At 35.7% G+C, this 15879-nt stretch overlaps 1 protein-coding gene across 5 annotated transcripts in view; it reads left to right on the top strand.

Moving 5' to 3' along the window:
* SLCO6A1 (solute carrier organic anion transporter family member 6A1) overlaps window positions 1–15879 on the top strand; it is a 117424-nt gene that overhangs the window by 14809 nt on the left and 86736 nt on the right. For all 5 annotated transcript variants that reach the window (XR_012376963.1, XM_073888721.1, XM_025866846.2 and 2 more), the window contains 2 exons: window positions 6420–6541; window positions 7375–7484. Coding sequence is in view for 4 of the 5 variants with exons in the window: in XM_073888721.1 (XP_073744822.1) it covers window positions 6420–6541; window positions 7375–7484 (232 nt within the window). In the remaining variant the exon portion in view is untranslated. The remainder of the gene's footprint in view (window positions 1–6419; window positions 6542–7374; window positions 7485–15879) is intronic.

Raw genomic sequence — 15879 nt, 5'->3', positions numbered from 1 at the left:
ATTTATAATGACAACCTTATTACTAATTCTACATGTAGTTTTTTGAAAAATTGTGGAGAAAACACATAACGTAAGCTTTACGATCTCAACCATTTTTATGTGTATAGTACAGTAGTGTTAACCATGTGCACATTGTTGTATAACAGATCACTGGAACTTTTTATCTCGCAAAGCTAAAACTCTATATCCATCACACAATAACTTCCATTTACCCACTTCTCCCCAGCCCCTGAAAACCACCATTCTACTTTCTACAATTTTCACTACATTTTATACTTCATATAAATGGAATCACGCATTTGTCTTTTTTGTGACTGGCTTTTTCACTTAGCTTAATGTCCCCAAGTTTAATCCATATGCTATAGCATATGCTACTATTTTCTTCCTTTTTAAGGCTAAATAATATTCCATTGCATGTAAATACCATACTTCTTTATCCATGTACCTGTCTATGGGCACTTAGCTTATTGTGTCCACCCCTTGGCTGCTGTGAATAATGCTGCAGTTAACATGGATAAGCAAATAACTCTTTGAAATTCTATTTTCAATTCTTTTGGATATATACTCAGAAGTGGGATTACTAAATCATATGGTAATTCTATTTTTAATATTTTTGAGGCACTTCCATTCTATTTTCAATAGAGGCTCTACCATTTACATTCCCACTAGTAGTACATAAGGGTTCCAGTTTCTCAACATCCGTGCTAGCACTTGTTATTCTCTTTCTTCTTCTTCCTCCTCCTCCACCTTTTCTTTCTTCTTTCTTCTCTTTCTCCTTCTCCTTCTTCTTCTAATAGCCATCCTGACAGTTATCAGATAATAGCTCGTTGCAGTTTTGATTTTCTTTTCCCTAATGATTAGTGATGTTGAGCACCGTTTCATTTACTTGTTGCCTATTTGTCTATCTTCTTTGGAAAAATGTCTAAGCATTTCGTCTGTAACATCTGCGTATAGTGCTTCTTCTAGCAACACCATTCAAAGACTTAGAGATGCTATATTCATCCCTGTGGTTTCTCACACAATACTGCCTCTGACAAGGGAGCATCTGATAAGACAAAAAAGTGTGACAGTATGGCAACTACAGATCTCACTGGTCTTACTCTGTAACCCGTTATCCAATAATAGCTAACTTGATAGAATGGTGTCATGGCTTGGTACCCTCAACAGTTTTTTGGTGGAATCTTTAAGTTTTCTGTATGTAGGATCATGTCATCTTCAGAGACAGTTTTACTCATTCCTTTCTGATTTGAATGCCCGTCTTTATTTTTCTTGACCAACTGATCTGGCTAGTACACCCAGGGCTGTGCTGACTAAATGTGGGCATCCTGCTCCTGCTCCTGATCTTACTTTGTCATATATTCTTGGTGTCCTCTTCAATTTCTTTCATGAGTGTTCTATGGTCTTCTGAGTACAGCTCCTTTGCCGCGTTGGTTAGGCTTATTCCTAGGTATCTTACAGTTTTTGGTGCAATTGTGAATGGGATCGACTCCTTAATTTCTCTTCTGTTTCATTGACAGTGTTTAAAAATGCAACTGATTTCTCTGATTTTATGTCCTGCCACTTCGCTGAATTCCTATATGAGTTCTAGAAATTTTTTGGTGGAGTCTTTGTTTTTTCCACATAACGTATCGTGTCATCTGTGAAGAGTGAGCATTTGACTTCTTTGCTGATTTAGATGCCTTTTATTTCTCTTTGTTGTCTGATTGCTGAGGCTAGGATTTATAGTACTACGTTGAACAACAGTGGTGAGAGTGGACATCCCTGCTGTGTTCCTGACCTTAGGGGGAAAGCTCTCAGTTTTTCCCCATTGAGAATGATATTTGCTGTAGGCTTTTTGCATATGGCTTTTATGATATTGAGGTATGTTCCCTCTCTCCCTATTCTCTGAAGATTTTTAATCAAGAAAGGATGTGTACACTGTCAAATGTTTTTTCTGCATCTGTTGAGGGGATCATACAGTTGTTGTCCTTTCTTTTATTAATGTAGTGTATCACATTGATTGATTTGCAGATGTTGAACTATCCTTGCAGCCCAGGAATAAATCCCACTTGGTCATGGTGAATAAGACTTTTAATGAGCTATACTATTGGCTAGTATCTTGGTGAGAATTTTTATATCCATGTTCATCAGGGATATTGGTCTATAATTCTTTTTTTTTGGTGGGGGTCTTTGTCTGGTTTTACGATCATGGCAATGCTGGCCTCATAGAAAGACTTTGGAAGTCTTCCTTCCATTTCTATTTTTTGAAACAGCTTCAGAAAAGTAAGTGTTAATTCTTCTTTAAATCTTTGGTAGAATTCCCCTGGGAGGCCATCCATCCCTGGACTCTGGTTTGTTGGGATATTTTGTTTTAAAAGATTTTATTTTTTTGCTCATGCATGAGAGAGAGAAAGCACAAGCAGGGGGAGCTGCAGGCAGAGGGAGAAGCAGGCTCCCTGCTGAGTGAGGAGCCCAATTCGGGACTCGATCCCAGGACCCTGAGATCATGACCTGAGCCAAAGTTAGACGCTTAAATGACTGAGCCAGCCAGGTGTCCCTGTTGGGAGATTTTTGATTACTGCTTCAATTTCCTTGCTGGTTATGGATCTGTTCATATTTTCTAATTATTCCTGTTTCAGTTTTGGTAGTTTATATGTTTCTAGGAATGCATCCATTTCTTCCAGATTGCCTAATTTGTTGCCATATAGTTGCTCATAATATGTTCTTTTTTTTAAAGATTTTATTGATTTATTTGACAGAGAGAGAGACAGTGAGAGAGGGAATACCAACAGGGGGAGCGGGAGAAGGAGAAGCAGGTTTCCTGCAGGGAGCCCGACACGGAGCTTGAGCCCAGAACCCTGGGATCATGACCTGAGCCGAAGGCAGACGCTTAACAACTGAGCCACCCAGGCGCCCCCATAATATGTTCTTATAATTGTTTGTATTTCTTCAGTGTTGGTTGTGATCTCTTCTCTTTCATTCATGATTTTATTTATTTGGGTCCTTTCTCTTTTCTTTTTGATAAGTCTGGCTGGGGGTTTATCCATCTTATCAATTCTTTCAAAGAACCAGCTCCTAATTTCATTGATCTGTTCTACTATTTTTTTTTTTGTTTCTACTTCATTGATTTCTGCTCTAATCTTTATTAATTCTCTTCTCCTGCTGGGTTTAGGCTTTATTTGCTATTCCTTCTCCAGCTCCTTTAGGTATGAGTTTAGGTGGTGTATTTGAGCCCTTTCTTGTTTCTTGAGAAAGGCTTATATTGCTATATACTTCCTTCTTAGGACCGACTTTGCTACATCGCAAAGGATTTGAACAGTTGAGTTTTCATTTTCATTTGTTTCCATGAATTTTTTAATTCTCCTTTAATTTCCTGGTTGACCCCTTGATTCTTTGGTAGGATGCTCTTTAACCTCCATGTATTTGAATTCTTTCCAAATTTCTTCTTGTGATTGCGTTGAAATTTCAAAGCACGGTGGTCTGAAAATATGCAGGGAATGATCACAAACTTTTGGTACTGGTTGAGACCTGATTTGTGATCCAGTATGTGATCTATTCTGGAGAATATTCCATGTGCAGTTGAGAAGAATGTGTATTATGTTTCTTTAGGATGGAATGCTCTAAAAATATCTGTGAAGTCCATCTGGTCCAATGTGTCATTCAAAGTCCTTGTTTCCTTGTTGATCTTTTGCTTAGATGATTTGTCCATTGCAGTGGGTGGAGTGTTATAGTACCTTACTATTATTGTATTATCATCAATATGTTTCTTTAATTTTGTTATTGATTGGTTTATATAATTGGCTGCTCCTGTGTTAGGGGCATAAATATTTTTTACAATTGTTAGATCTTCTTGTTGGATAGACTTCTTTACTTATGATCTAGTGTCCTTCCTCATCTCTTATTACAGTCTTTGGTTTAAAATCTAATTTGTCTGATATAAGGATTGCCACTCAGCCTTCTTTTGATGTCCATTAGCATGGTAAATGGTTTTCCACCCCTTCACTTTCAATCTGGAGGTGTTTTTGGGTCTAAAATGAGTCTCTTGCAGGAAACATATCTATGGGTCTTGCTTTCTTATCCATCTGATACCCTCTGTCTTTTGATTGGGGCTTTTAGCCCATTTTACATTCAGAATAACTACTGAAAGATATGAATTTAGTGCCATTGTATTACCTGTAAACTCACTGTTTCTGTATATTCTCTCTGTTCCTTTCTGGTCTATGTTACTTTTGTACCCTCTCTTTGGTTAAAGGATCCCCTTTAATATTTCTTGCAGGGCTGGTTTAGTGACCACAAATTCTTTTAGTTTCTGTTTGTTCTGGAAGCTTTTTACCTTCCTTCTATTTTGAATGACAGCCTTGCTGGATAAAGTATTCTTGGCTGCATATTTTTCTCACTTAGCATCCTGAATATATCACGCCAATCCTTTCTGGCCTGCCAGGTCTCTTTGGATAGCTGTTCTGCCAGTCTAATGTTTCTACCCTTGTAGGTTAAGGACCTCTTGTCCTGAGCTGCTTTCAGGATTTTTTCTTTGTCTCTGAGATTTGCAAGCTTCACTGTTATATGTTGAGGTGTTGACCTATTTTTATTGATTTTGAGGGGGGTTCTCTGTGCCTCCTGGACTTGAATATTTGTTTCCTTCCTCAGATTAATTATGTTCTCAGCTATAATTTGCTCAAATATACCTTCTGCCCCCATCCTTTCCTCTTCTTCTAGGATCCCAATTATTCTAATATTGTTTTTCTTTATGGTATCACTTATCTCTCAAATTCTCCCCTCATGATCCAGTAGTTGAGTTTCTCTCTTTTTCTCACTTCCTTATTCTCCATCATTTTTCTTCTATATCACAAATTTCTCTCTTCTGCTTCATTTATCCTAACAGTTAGTACCTCCAATTTTTATTGCATCTCATTAATACCCTTTTTTATTTTGACTTGATTAAATTTTAGTTCTTTTATTTCTCCAGAAAGGGATTCTCCTTGTGAAAATATTCCACTAAGATTATTCCTAGTAATTTAAAGTATTTTTGTTAGTATTGTGCATGGAATCTTTATATTATTAGATTTCTTAATTATTTCTAGTAGGAGAAAAATCTATTGATATATAGGGCGTTGTATTTAATTCCGCTTATACTTTGTTTTTTCTTTGTTCTTTGCTTACACTTTTAGTTAATTTCCTCAGTCTTCTTGGTTATCAATTATTTACACTTATATAATAATGTAGCATAAAACACATGGTTACAATACATAGCTGGATTCAAAAGCAAAAGGAGAAAAAAAGAAAATTTCTAAATATTATAGTCAGTGAGGGAACATATAGCCCTAGTGACAATCCAGTTGAAACTCCTTGTGCATAACATGTTCAGATGTATATACCTATTGGATAATGGAACTCAAGATTGCAACCTTGTAGCATTGCAAGTTGGAATTTGTACCCCTGAATAATGCAGTAATGGATAAAGAGTTGTCCCATTAATGAATAAAATGGAATATTCTCCACATTCTATGAAAGGCAAGGTCTATATGCAAGCTCCTCACCAGGTCTCTGTTGACAACAGAATTTCCTGTGAGAAACCAGCACCTTCAAAACTGTGGTTCTTGAGTATGTAGGTATTTTTCCCACAACAGATGGTTGGACAAGGTGTTAGATATCTGTGGAACCGAAGACAGTGGTAGCTGTATGGTAATGAACACCCCAAATCTTCTCCCTAAATGATACAAAATAACTTCACAACTATGAAAATTTTCCCAAGATCATGGCCTTAGCATGACTGAAGACAAAGAATGCTGAAACTGCAAAATGAACAGTGAGTGAAAAGAGACCCAGCACAGGATCTTTCACATTCCCATCTCACCCTGCTTACAGCAAAGTCTGCAAAGGCAGCCCAAGAAAAACTGCAGGAGGAGGAAAGACAAAGCCTAACAAAGGGTCCTATGGGTGATTAGATATGATCACTAGAAGGGTAATTAACACTCGATCTGAGTTGAGTCCGAGAAGGAACTATAAGAAAGAGATTTCCACGTATAGGTGATTTAAAGGGTCAGATACCAGATAAAGGGTTAGTTATGTACCTTAAAGGGCCAGGCTTGCCCTAAAGGGTGTGCATGATTTAAAGGGGCAGGAATGATTTTGAAGGAGAGGTGAGATTTAAAGGGATAGTCTTCCAAACACATGGCTTCTGCTGGAGAAAAAAGGTTAAAAAGAACAAAGAATTACTTTTGCCACCTGAGTGGACATGGTAAAAGAAAGAAAAGGGAAAAATTTAGAATCCTGCAGGATAAAAGAAAACTACATAATTGGAGGACTCACAATCAGCAAAACAAAACAATAGGAACAAATTAACAGAAAATGTTCCATCTCTCTCTTTCTTTCTTTCTGATTATGGCATTGTTGTAATGAAATACACAAGGTTAAAATTTTTAATTTTTTCTCTGTTAAAGTGTTGAAGACAGTGATGTGATTCAAAGCTGGCTGCAGCATTGGTGGATTTATTTTGGTTTGGTTTCACTTATTGCATGGTCTACATTAATACCATTGTCATGCTTCCCACACAGTGTACGAGGTGACTATAAAAATATAATTCATTTAATTAAAAGACAATAGATTCCTTGCCCCCCCCCATCTCCCAATGTCAGAATATGGCTGAACTACATTTCTTTTTGTCATGGAGTTATGGTGACATATGCTAGTGTTATTTGAGCAAATGAAGCTGGATCTGGCCAGATATTATGTTATTTATGTGCCAGATTAGTATGTATTTCTGCTTTTTGTCATTTTTATAAAATGCCAGAGTTCATAACTTTCTTTAAAAAGAAACATGTTTAAATCTATTTACCTAGCATTATTTAATACATGTACTACCTGAAAGAATTATTGTAAGATAAAATAATAAGTACTAAATTTCTTTTGAAAACACTGAAAAATAACATGTAACATTAGAGAAATCAAATACTTTCCTAACGGTAGTACATTTTATTGTCACAAAATATTTTTAGCAATGTCAAATATTACTCTTTTACATTTTAGGGCTGTGCCGTCAAATACTATAGTCACTTGCCACATGTGGCTATTTAAATTTCAAATTAAATTAAAATTAGAAACGCATTTACTCAGTCACAGGAGCTACATTTCTAGTATTAATAGCTACATATAGCTCTTGGCTACAGTATTGGACAGTACAGATATGGAAAATTTTCATTATCATAGAATGTTCTTTATGAGAGCACTGTTTTAGGAGAATGTGCTTTTTACTTAATTAGATTGACTTTAGCTTGTTCACAAATAGCTCACTTGTCATTTCAAGAAAAACTGGGTTTATTAAGATGTGTGCATATATTTGTATATGTTTTAATTATTCAAACATGTCGTAAGATTCTTTTACTTGTCATCATATAGGTACAGCAAAGATAAAAGCTGAGAAGCGTAAACATCCTCATCCATTTGATGGAAAGATTAAAGATCAGGAATTTGGAATTAGTATCAAGGATTTATTTGCTACTATTTGGGTAAAGTAAAATATTTTACATGAACAAGCCAAATAAATTGACCTGTAGTGGATTTAAGAAAATAACGATAAAGTGTTCATCTTAAATCTGAGTGGGACTTTCGAAGTCTTAATTAACTTAGTCATTTTATAGATAATGGAAAATAGGACCCACCTTACCTAAGTGGCATTTGCAGGAACATGGCTTGTATCAGAGGATGGTACTAGTATTTTCCTTCTATTTCTTTTAATTTTACTTTTGTGTTATTTTTGTTTGTTCTTTCCATGAAGAAATAAATAAGACATTTAATGAAATGACTTATAAGTATTAACATCTTTTTGTTATGTTTAAATGACTTAGCAGAGAACTCCAAAATTTAGCAAATATTCTTGCAAACATATTTTATGGAAAATATCTCAATGTCAAATGGAGAAGAAACCTTTGCTTCTCTAGGTGAGAAACAAGGCCTACAATACGGAGTGGGGTTTAAAAACCCAACTTCTTTTTAAAAATTTTTTAAGATTTTATTTATTTATTTGAGAAAGAAAGAGAGAGTGTGTGAGTACAAGCAGGGGGAGTAGCAGAGGGGGGTAGAGAGGAAAAGAATCTTAAGCCTACTCCACGCTCAGTGTGGAGGGGACCATGGAGCTTGATCCCACGACCCTGAGATTATTACCGAAGCTGAAACCAAGAATCAGGTGCTCAAATGACTGAGCCACCCTGGTGCCCTGAAAAAAACCCAGCTTCTAAATAGTGATTCTATATTCAATTTGCTTCCTCTTCTCTTTTTCATAATTTTATCCTTTATGTTGTGGGCAGAATCGCATTGAAGATATAATACTAACACCCATGCCTTTATGGAGCTATGTTCTTGTGTGGGTCTCGTATCTTAAAAAAATACAGATTAACAATGAATCATGGATCACTACATCAAAAACTAATGATGTATTGTATGGTGACTAACATAATAAAATAAAATAAAATAAAAAATACAGATTAAAAACAAATGATTAACAAATGTGTAGAGAAAATTCCATGTAAAATGTACTTTAGATATGGGTCAAAGTAGACTTCACCAAACAGCGAGCATTTAAATGGAAAACCCTAAAGCAAGAGAAGGAATTATGAATGGTCATTAAGAAAATTCCAGGCATAAGAGACACATGTGGAAACACCTTGAGGCAGCAAAGTTTTAGCTATATTCAGTTTAGAAAATACTTGTATGTTTAAAGCATAGTTGCTTGGTGGGGAGAGTGAAAGAATATACGAGGTTGGAGAGATAAGCGGAGGCTAGCTCTTGAAGGTCATTGTGGGACCTGGTGAGAACTTTAGATTTTGTTTTTAATGCAATAAGAAGTCACTAATATAAGTAAGGGAATAATGTTTTAAGAGCTTTAAAACATGATTTTTTGTGTGTAAAAAACGGATTAGAGTGGGGTAAGAATTGAAAAGACAGTATGATTTGGGTGTTGTTACAGGAAGTTTTCTCTTGGTATTATAAATGGTTATTTTTTTCTTCAGCTGTAGTATATGAGACCCAATTGCAAGAACCAATTAAATAATTACTTGGCATTTATAAATTCAGGGCTGTTGACAATGATTTGTATAAGAAGAAAAAAAGTAAACCTTTCACATTACAATATGATTTGAGCTTCTGGAGCTTTAAAAAAAAAGAAAATAAATTAAAACCTAAAATTTGGGGAAGCAAATATTCTAAAGTCTACATATAGACATGTAATATTAAGATCCAACAGAAAGCTTATGTATCTAGGCTCTTGCCTTTAACCATGTACCAGGCTGAGTTCAGAAAGAAAACAGGGATAATGGGCCATACTTTAGGGAGCCAACTACATTAGAAAAATTCCAACTCTTTGCCTTGTTTCATGGTTTAGCACCTGCCAAAGCTGAGTTTCTCAGTAAAATGTATCTATTGAGCCATGTTGGTAAAATTATTTTATTTTTCATTTTGGTGAAATTTAAGTAGGGCATTTCTTATCTGATCCAAAGGGAGTCAGCCAGTGTTTTCTATTAGGTTGGTGGTTACTTGTGAGTCATTTAAGCCATGCAGGTTATTAAATTCATGCAAGGAAGAGTGGAGTTGAGCAGTGGGTAATGGTTATAATCCCTCATCAGGTAAGGGCTAGAGATGCTATGACATTCTGGGAATGAGTAGAAAGTGAACGAAAGGTAAGTGATTGCTTCTCTTTGGTAGATCTCATAGGCAGAGAGATTTTCTTTGTTACGGTCTGTTACTTTTCACTTAAGCCCAAAAGTCAGATTGCATGCTAGAGACTCTGACCACCCAAGAGTAGCATCCTATTCTTCTTTGGTAAAGTTTTAGAGAGAGTAAGTTGTAGCCTTCTCTTTGTTCTCTGTGGTTATCCAAGGGGTAAAAGGCAAATGATGCATCAGATCTCTCTTTATCCACAGGTTCTGATTTGTTAGCAGGCCTAACTACTAGTAGGACTACACATCAGGGACATTATATAACACTCACTACTGGTGATACCTTATGCAAATTTCCATATTTCTTTGATTCTGAGACATACTTTTTTCATTCACATTTTAACATCTTTAAAGTTGGGTTAGTATTAAATTGATGAAGTCTTGGAATAACTGTAAAGCAGGATGTAATTGTGACATAGTACCTGAGTATGGGTAAACTTGGTCATGGCTGTTCATATTATCATTACCTTAACTGAGTTATATACTTTAGTGATGCTTTCCATATTGAGTGAGACTGCTGGGTTAAGTTTTCACCCAAAAAGATGATGCAGTATTTAAGCATGGGATTATAAAGTTATTATATATGTATAATATATATGCAAATATTTGGTGTTGAAGGAATTTTCTTGCAAAATAACATCCAATTATTTTATGAAATTTAAGTAAAGGAGTCCCACAAGTAGAGATAGCTTTATTGTTCTTTTATTGAGATACCTGCAAAAGGACTGACTAGACTACATGCCAAGCTGTGCAACTGAGTCAGGAAAAACTGGCAAGTCCTTCTTAATAGATCTAATATATTTCAAAAACTGGTAAGACTAAAATCTGCATAGTATAGGACCTTCCTTAAAGCATTGTATCATTATGTCAGTGGCAGTGATTTTTTTTTCTTAGTGGTACATAGAATAATGGTATTTCTTACTGTTGATAGCATTTTAGATTCAATAAAATATAGTATTTTAACCTTTCTGAGTCTCACTTTCTTCAACTGAGAAATTGGTACACTAATGGTACCTTCCGCAGAAGAATGCAGGGTATATAGATTACTGCATAGCCCATAACAAAAACTCAAATACATAATTAATATGAATGCCTACTTGAGATATCTCTGATTTTAGATTAGGGAAGGAAAGTGCACCAAAAAAAATAGGAGAAAATGTCATAAGATTTTCCTTTCATCTTGATAAGAAGAGTGGGTTATCAACCGAAAATAAATTTAAAAGACTAGTGTGAGGAATTTGATTGACTAAAGATCTATTGTCTTCCCACACTACTAACCCTATAGTTCAGTACCTCCTAGTTCATGACACTTAATTGGTGTTGTTTGCTTGAAGTTCAATGTCTGATTACAAGCTCCTGTTTTAAGGACTGACATAAAATCATTCCAGCAAGCAAATTATTCCAGTCAGTAAAATGTATCACCATCATTATAAAACTTATTGACTAATAACTAGTTAAAAAACACATCTCCTGATTTTTTAGACATGGATTTTTTTTTAAATGTCTTCTTCTTCTTCTTCTTTTTTTTTATTAAAAGGAGCCAGAGAAGTATCTCTTTTTAGGAGCCAGAGAACTATCTCTTTTTAGAATCTCTACTATTACCATATTTCTTGCTGGTCCTTACTTATATATTTTAGAAAGTTCATCAGTTAAGGAAAGAAAGAGTTATTCAAATGCCAGTAAAGATAATTTTAATTTTAAAATAGATAAAATGGACATAAATAAAAGATAAAAAGCCAGAACAGAGGCAAAATACTTAACATATTAATAAGTTATGATATCCATTGCAAATCCTTAACAAGATATTAGCAAATCAGATCCAACAGCACATTAAAAGAATCATTCGTGGGGCACCTGGGTGGCTCAGTCATTAAGCATCTGCCTTCAGCTCAGGTCATGATCCCCAGGTCCTGGGACTGAGCCCTGCATCGGTCTCCCTGTTCAGCGGGAAGCCTGCTTCTCCCTCTCCCACTCCCCCTGCTTGTGTTCCCTCTCTCGCTGTGTCTCTCTCTGTCAAATAAGTAAATAAAATCTTAAAAAAAAAAGAATTATTCACCATGATCGAGTGGGATTTATTCCTGGGCTGCAGGGCTGGTTCAATATTTGTAAAACAATCAACATGATATATTACATTAATAAAAAAAAAGATAAGAACCATATAGTCCTCTCAATAGGTGCAGAAAAAGCATTTGACAAAATACAGCATCCATTTTTGATAAAACCCTCAACAAAATAGATATAGATGGAACATACCTCAACATTTTAAAGGCCATGTATAAAAGACCCACAACTAATATCATCCTCATTGGGGAAAAGCTGAGAGCTTTCCTCTAAGGTCAGGAACAAGACAGAGATGTCTTTTCTCACCATTACTATTTAACATAGTACTAGAAGTCTTAGCCTTGGCAATCAGACAACAACAAGAAATAAAAGGCATCTAATTTGATAAGGAAGAAGTAAACTTTCACTACTTGCTGAGGACATGACACTTTATGTAGAAAACCCAAAAGACTCCACCAAAAAATTGCTAGAACAAATAACATGAATTCAGCAAAGTTGGAGGATACAAAATCAATGTACAGAAATCTGTTGCATTTCTATACACCAATAATGAAGCAGAAGAAAGAGAAATCAAGGAATTGATCCCATTTACAACTGCACCAAAAACCATAAGATAGGAATAAACCTAACCAAAGAGGTAAAAGATCTGCACTCTGAAAACTATAGAACACTTATAAAATAAATTGAAGATGACACAAAGAAATAGACATTCCATGCTCATAGATTGGAAGAACAAATATTATTAAAATATCTGTCCTACCCAAAGCAATCTACACATTTAACACAATTCCTATCAAAATACCACCAGCATTTTTCACAGCGCTAAAACAAACAATTCTAAAATGTGTATGGAACCACAAAGCCCCCGAATAACTAAAGCAATCTTGAAAAAGAAAAGCAAAGCTGGAGGCATTACAATTCCAGACTTCAAACTATATTACAAAGCTGTAGTCATCAAGACAGTATGGTGCTGGCACAAAAACAGACGCATAGATCAATAGAACAGAACAGAAAACCCCCAAATGGATCCACAACTATAGGGTCAACTAATCTTCAACAAAGCAGGAAAAAATATCCAATGGGAAAAAGATAGTCTCTTCATCAAATGTTGTTGGGAAAACTGGACAGCAACATGCAGAAGAACGAAACTGGACCACTTCCTACATCACACACAAAAGTAAATTCAAAATGGATGAAAGACCTAAATGTGAGACAGGAATTCATCAGAATCCTAGAGAACACAGGCAGCCACCTCTTTGACATCAATGGCAGCAACTTCTTACTGGACACTTAAGGCAAGGGAAACAAAAACAGAAATGAGCTATTGGTATTTTGTCAACATAAAAAGCTTCTGCACAGCAAAGGAAACAATAAACAAAACTAAAAGCCTATAGAATGGGAGAAGATATTTGCAAATGACATATCTGATAAAGCATTAGTATCCAAAATCTATGAAGAACTTAACAAACTCAACACCCAAAAACCAAATAATCCAGTTAAGAAATGGGCAGAAGACATGAATAGATATTTTTTCTAAAGAAGACATCCAGATGGCTAATAGACACATGAAAATATGCTCAACATCACTCATCATCAGGGAAATGCATATCAAAACCAGGACGGGATGCCACCTCACACCTGTCAGAATGGCTGAAACTAACAACACAAGAAACAGAAGATGTTGGTGAGGATGTGGAGAAAGGGGAAGCCTCTTCCACTGTTGGTGGGAATGCAAACTGGTGCAGTCACTCTGGAAAACAGTATGGAGGTTCCTCAAAAAGTTAAAAATAGGGGTGCCTGGGTGTCTCAGTCAGTTAAGCGTCTGACTCTTGATTTTGGCTCAGGTCATGATCTTAGGGTCTTGGGATTGAGCCCCACATTGGGCTCCCCACTTAGGGGAAGTCTGTTGTCTCCCTCTCCTGCTTGTTCTCTCTGTCTCTCTCTCTCTCTCTCTCAAATAAATAAATAAATCTTAAAAAAAAAAGTTAAGAAGAGAACTACCCTATAACCCAGCAATTGCACTACTAGGTATTACCCAAGGAATAAAAAAATACAGCTTCAAAAGGGCACATGCACTTCGATGTTTATAGCAGCATTATCATCAATAGCCAAAATATGGAAAGAGGCCAAATGTCCATCAGCTAATGAATGGTAAAGAAAATGTGGTGTGTACACACACACACACACACACACACACACACACACTCAGGAATATTACTCAGCTATCAAAAAGAATGACACATTGCCATTTGCAATCACGTGGATGGTGCTAAAGTGTTTTATGCGATGTGAAATAAGTCAGGCAGAGAAAGACAAATGCCATATGTGGAATTTAAGAAACAAAATAGATGAACATATGGGAAAGGGAAAAAGGGGAGAGAGAGAGAGAAAAAAAATCATAAGAGACTCTTAATGATAGAGAACAGACTGACGATTGATGGCGGGAAGTGGGAAGGGGATGAGTTAGATGGATGATGGGTATTAAGGAGGGCACTTGTTATGATGAGCACTGATTGTTGTATGTAAGTGATGAATCACTGAATTCTACTCCTGAACAAATATTGCACTATATGTTAACTAACTAGAATTTAAAGAAAAATGTGAAGAAAAAAAATAAACAAGTAAAAAAAAAGTTCCATGAGGTAAAAAGTTATAAATAAAAAGTCAATGGGTTTAAGCTTAAGAACAGAAAGTTGAACAAAGAATAAGAACAATAACCCTCCATAGCTCTCAGAATACAAGGGGTTAAAAATATATTTTAAAAGAATATAAATAGAACGCTTGGAAATTAGGGAAATAAATCAGGGAAAAGAAAATAAAACAATGAAATTAAGACTGGCTAGAAGCAGGTAAGGAATAAGATTTTATAGGAGAAAATGTATGCAGCAGAGATATCAACACTTTTACCTTCTTTTTCTTCATCTCATGCTTAAGTCTCATACCTTATAAACAGAGAAGGCATTTATATACTAGAACCCCAGTGAACAATTCTTGTCAATGAATATTATGTTATGAAAGAACTTTTTTTTTTTTATAGATTCTATTTATTTATTTGACAGAGAGAGAGAGAGAAAGTGGAAGCAGGGGGAGTGGGAGAGGGAGAAGCAGGGTCCCTGCTTGAGCAGGGAGCCCAAAGCAGGGCTCGATCCCAGGACGCTGGGATCATGAGCCGAGCCAGAGGCAGACGGTTAACGACTGAGCCACCCAGGCACCCCAAAAGAACTTTTTGAACTATAAAGGACCAATTGAATTTAAAGTGTTATTCATTACTTGTGTCACTAGAAATGGACGACAGAATATATCAAAGGAAGCTAGTGTCTAAATTATTTAGATATTATACCATTGGTAGTCAAAATACTGAATTTTCTTTGAAAGCAGGTGAATTACTGTCATAGAAATTAGAATCAATATACATTTGACAGAAGGAATATGATTTTTTAAAATATATTTATTTCTAGTATTTATGTCAGGACATCATGTACTATTTTCAATCTCTGAGTTGTCTACTAGGTGTGATGAAATATATTGGTGTTTGTAGAAGCAGAGTAAGTGAGATTTCAGAATAGAGGCCTGAAACATTTTTAAACTTGAAAAAGCAGCATTTTCTAGGTGAAATATTTTACTCTTACTGACAGATTTAATAAAGATAACCATCACTTATTTTCTATGGCTGATTATAGACGTTCTTCACGAGGAACCAAGACCAGAGCAAGGGAGAAGTTATATGATCAAGTAAAACACTTGAGAAATTAGAAGAAGTTTATCGATATCCTCTTCAACTTATATTTTCCTCCTATTTGTCTGTAGACACCAAGGCCTTTTTTAAAAAAATTTTTTATTGTTATGTTAATCACCATATATTACATCATTAGTTTTTGGTGCAGTGTTCCATGATTCATTGTTTGTTCATAACACCCAGTGCTCCATGCAGAACGTGCCCTCCTCAATACCCATCACCAGGATAACCCATCCCCTTCCCCCCCTCCCCTCTAGAACCCTCAGTTTGTTTTTCAGAGTCCATCATCTCTCATGGTTCGTCTCCCCCTCTGACATACTCCCCTTTTCTTCCTCTCCTGTTATCTTCTTCTTTTTCTTTTTTCTTAAAATATGTTGCGTTATTTGTTTCAGA

The sequence above is a fragment of the Callorhinus ursinus genome, unplaced genomic scaffold (assembly GCF_003265705.2).
Source record: "Callorhinus ursinus isolate GAN/ISIS: 27379988/994484 unplaced genomic scaffold, GSC_fseal_2.0 scaffold3, whole genome shotgun sequence".
NCBI classification, from domain to species: domain Eukaryota; kingdom Metazoa; phylum Chordata; class Mammalia; order Carnivora; family Otariidae; genus Callorhinus; species Callorhinus ursinus.
The sequence above is the reverse complement of the archived record's forward strand: the minus strand, read 5'-3'. Positions and strand labels throughout refer to the sequence as shown.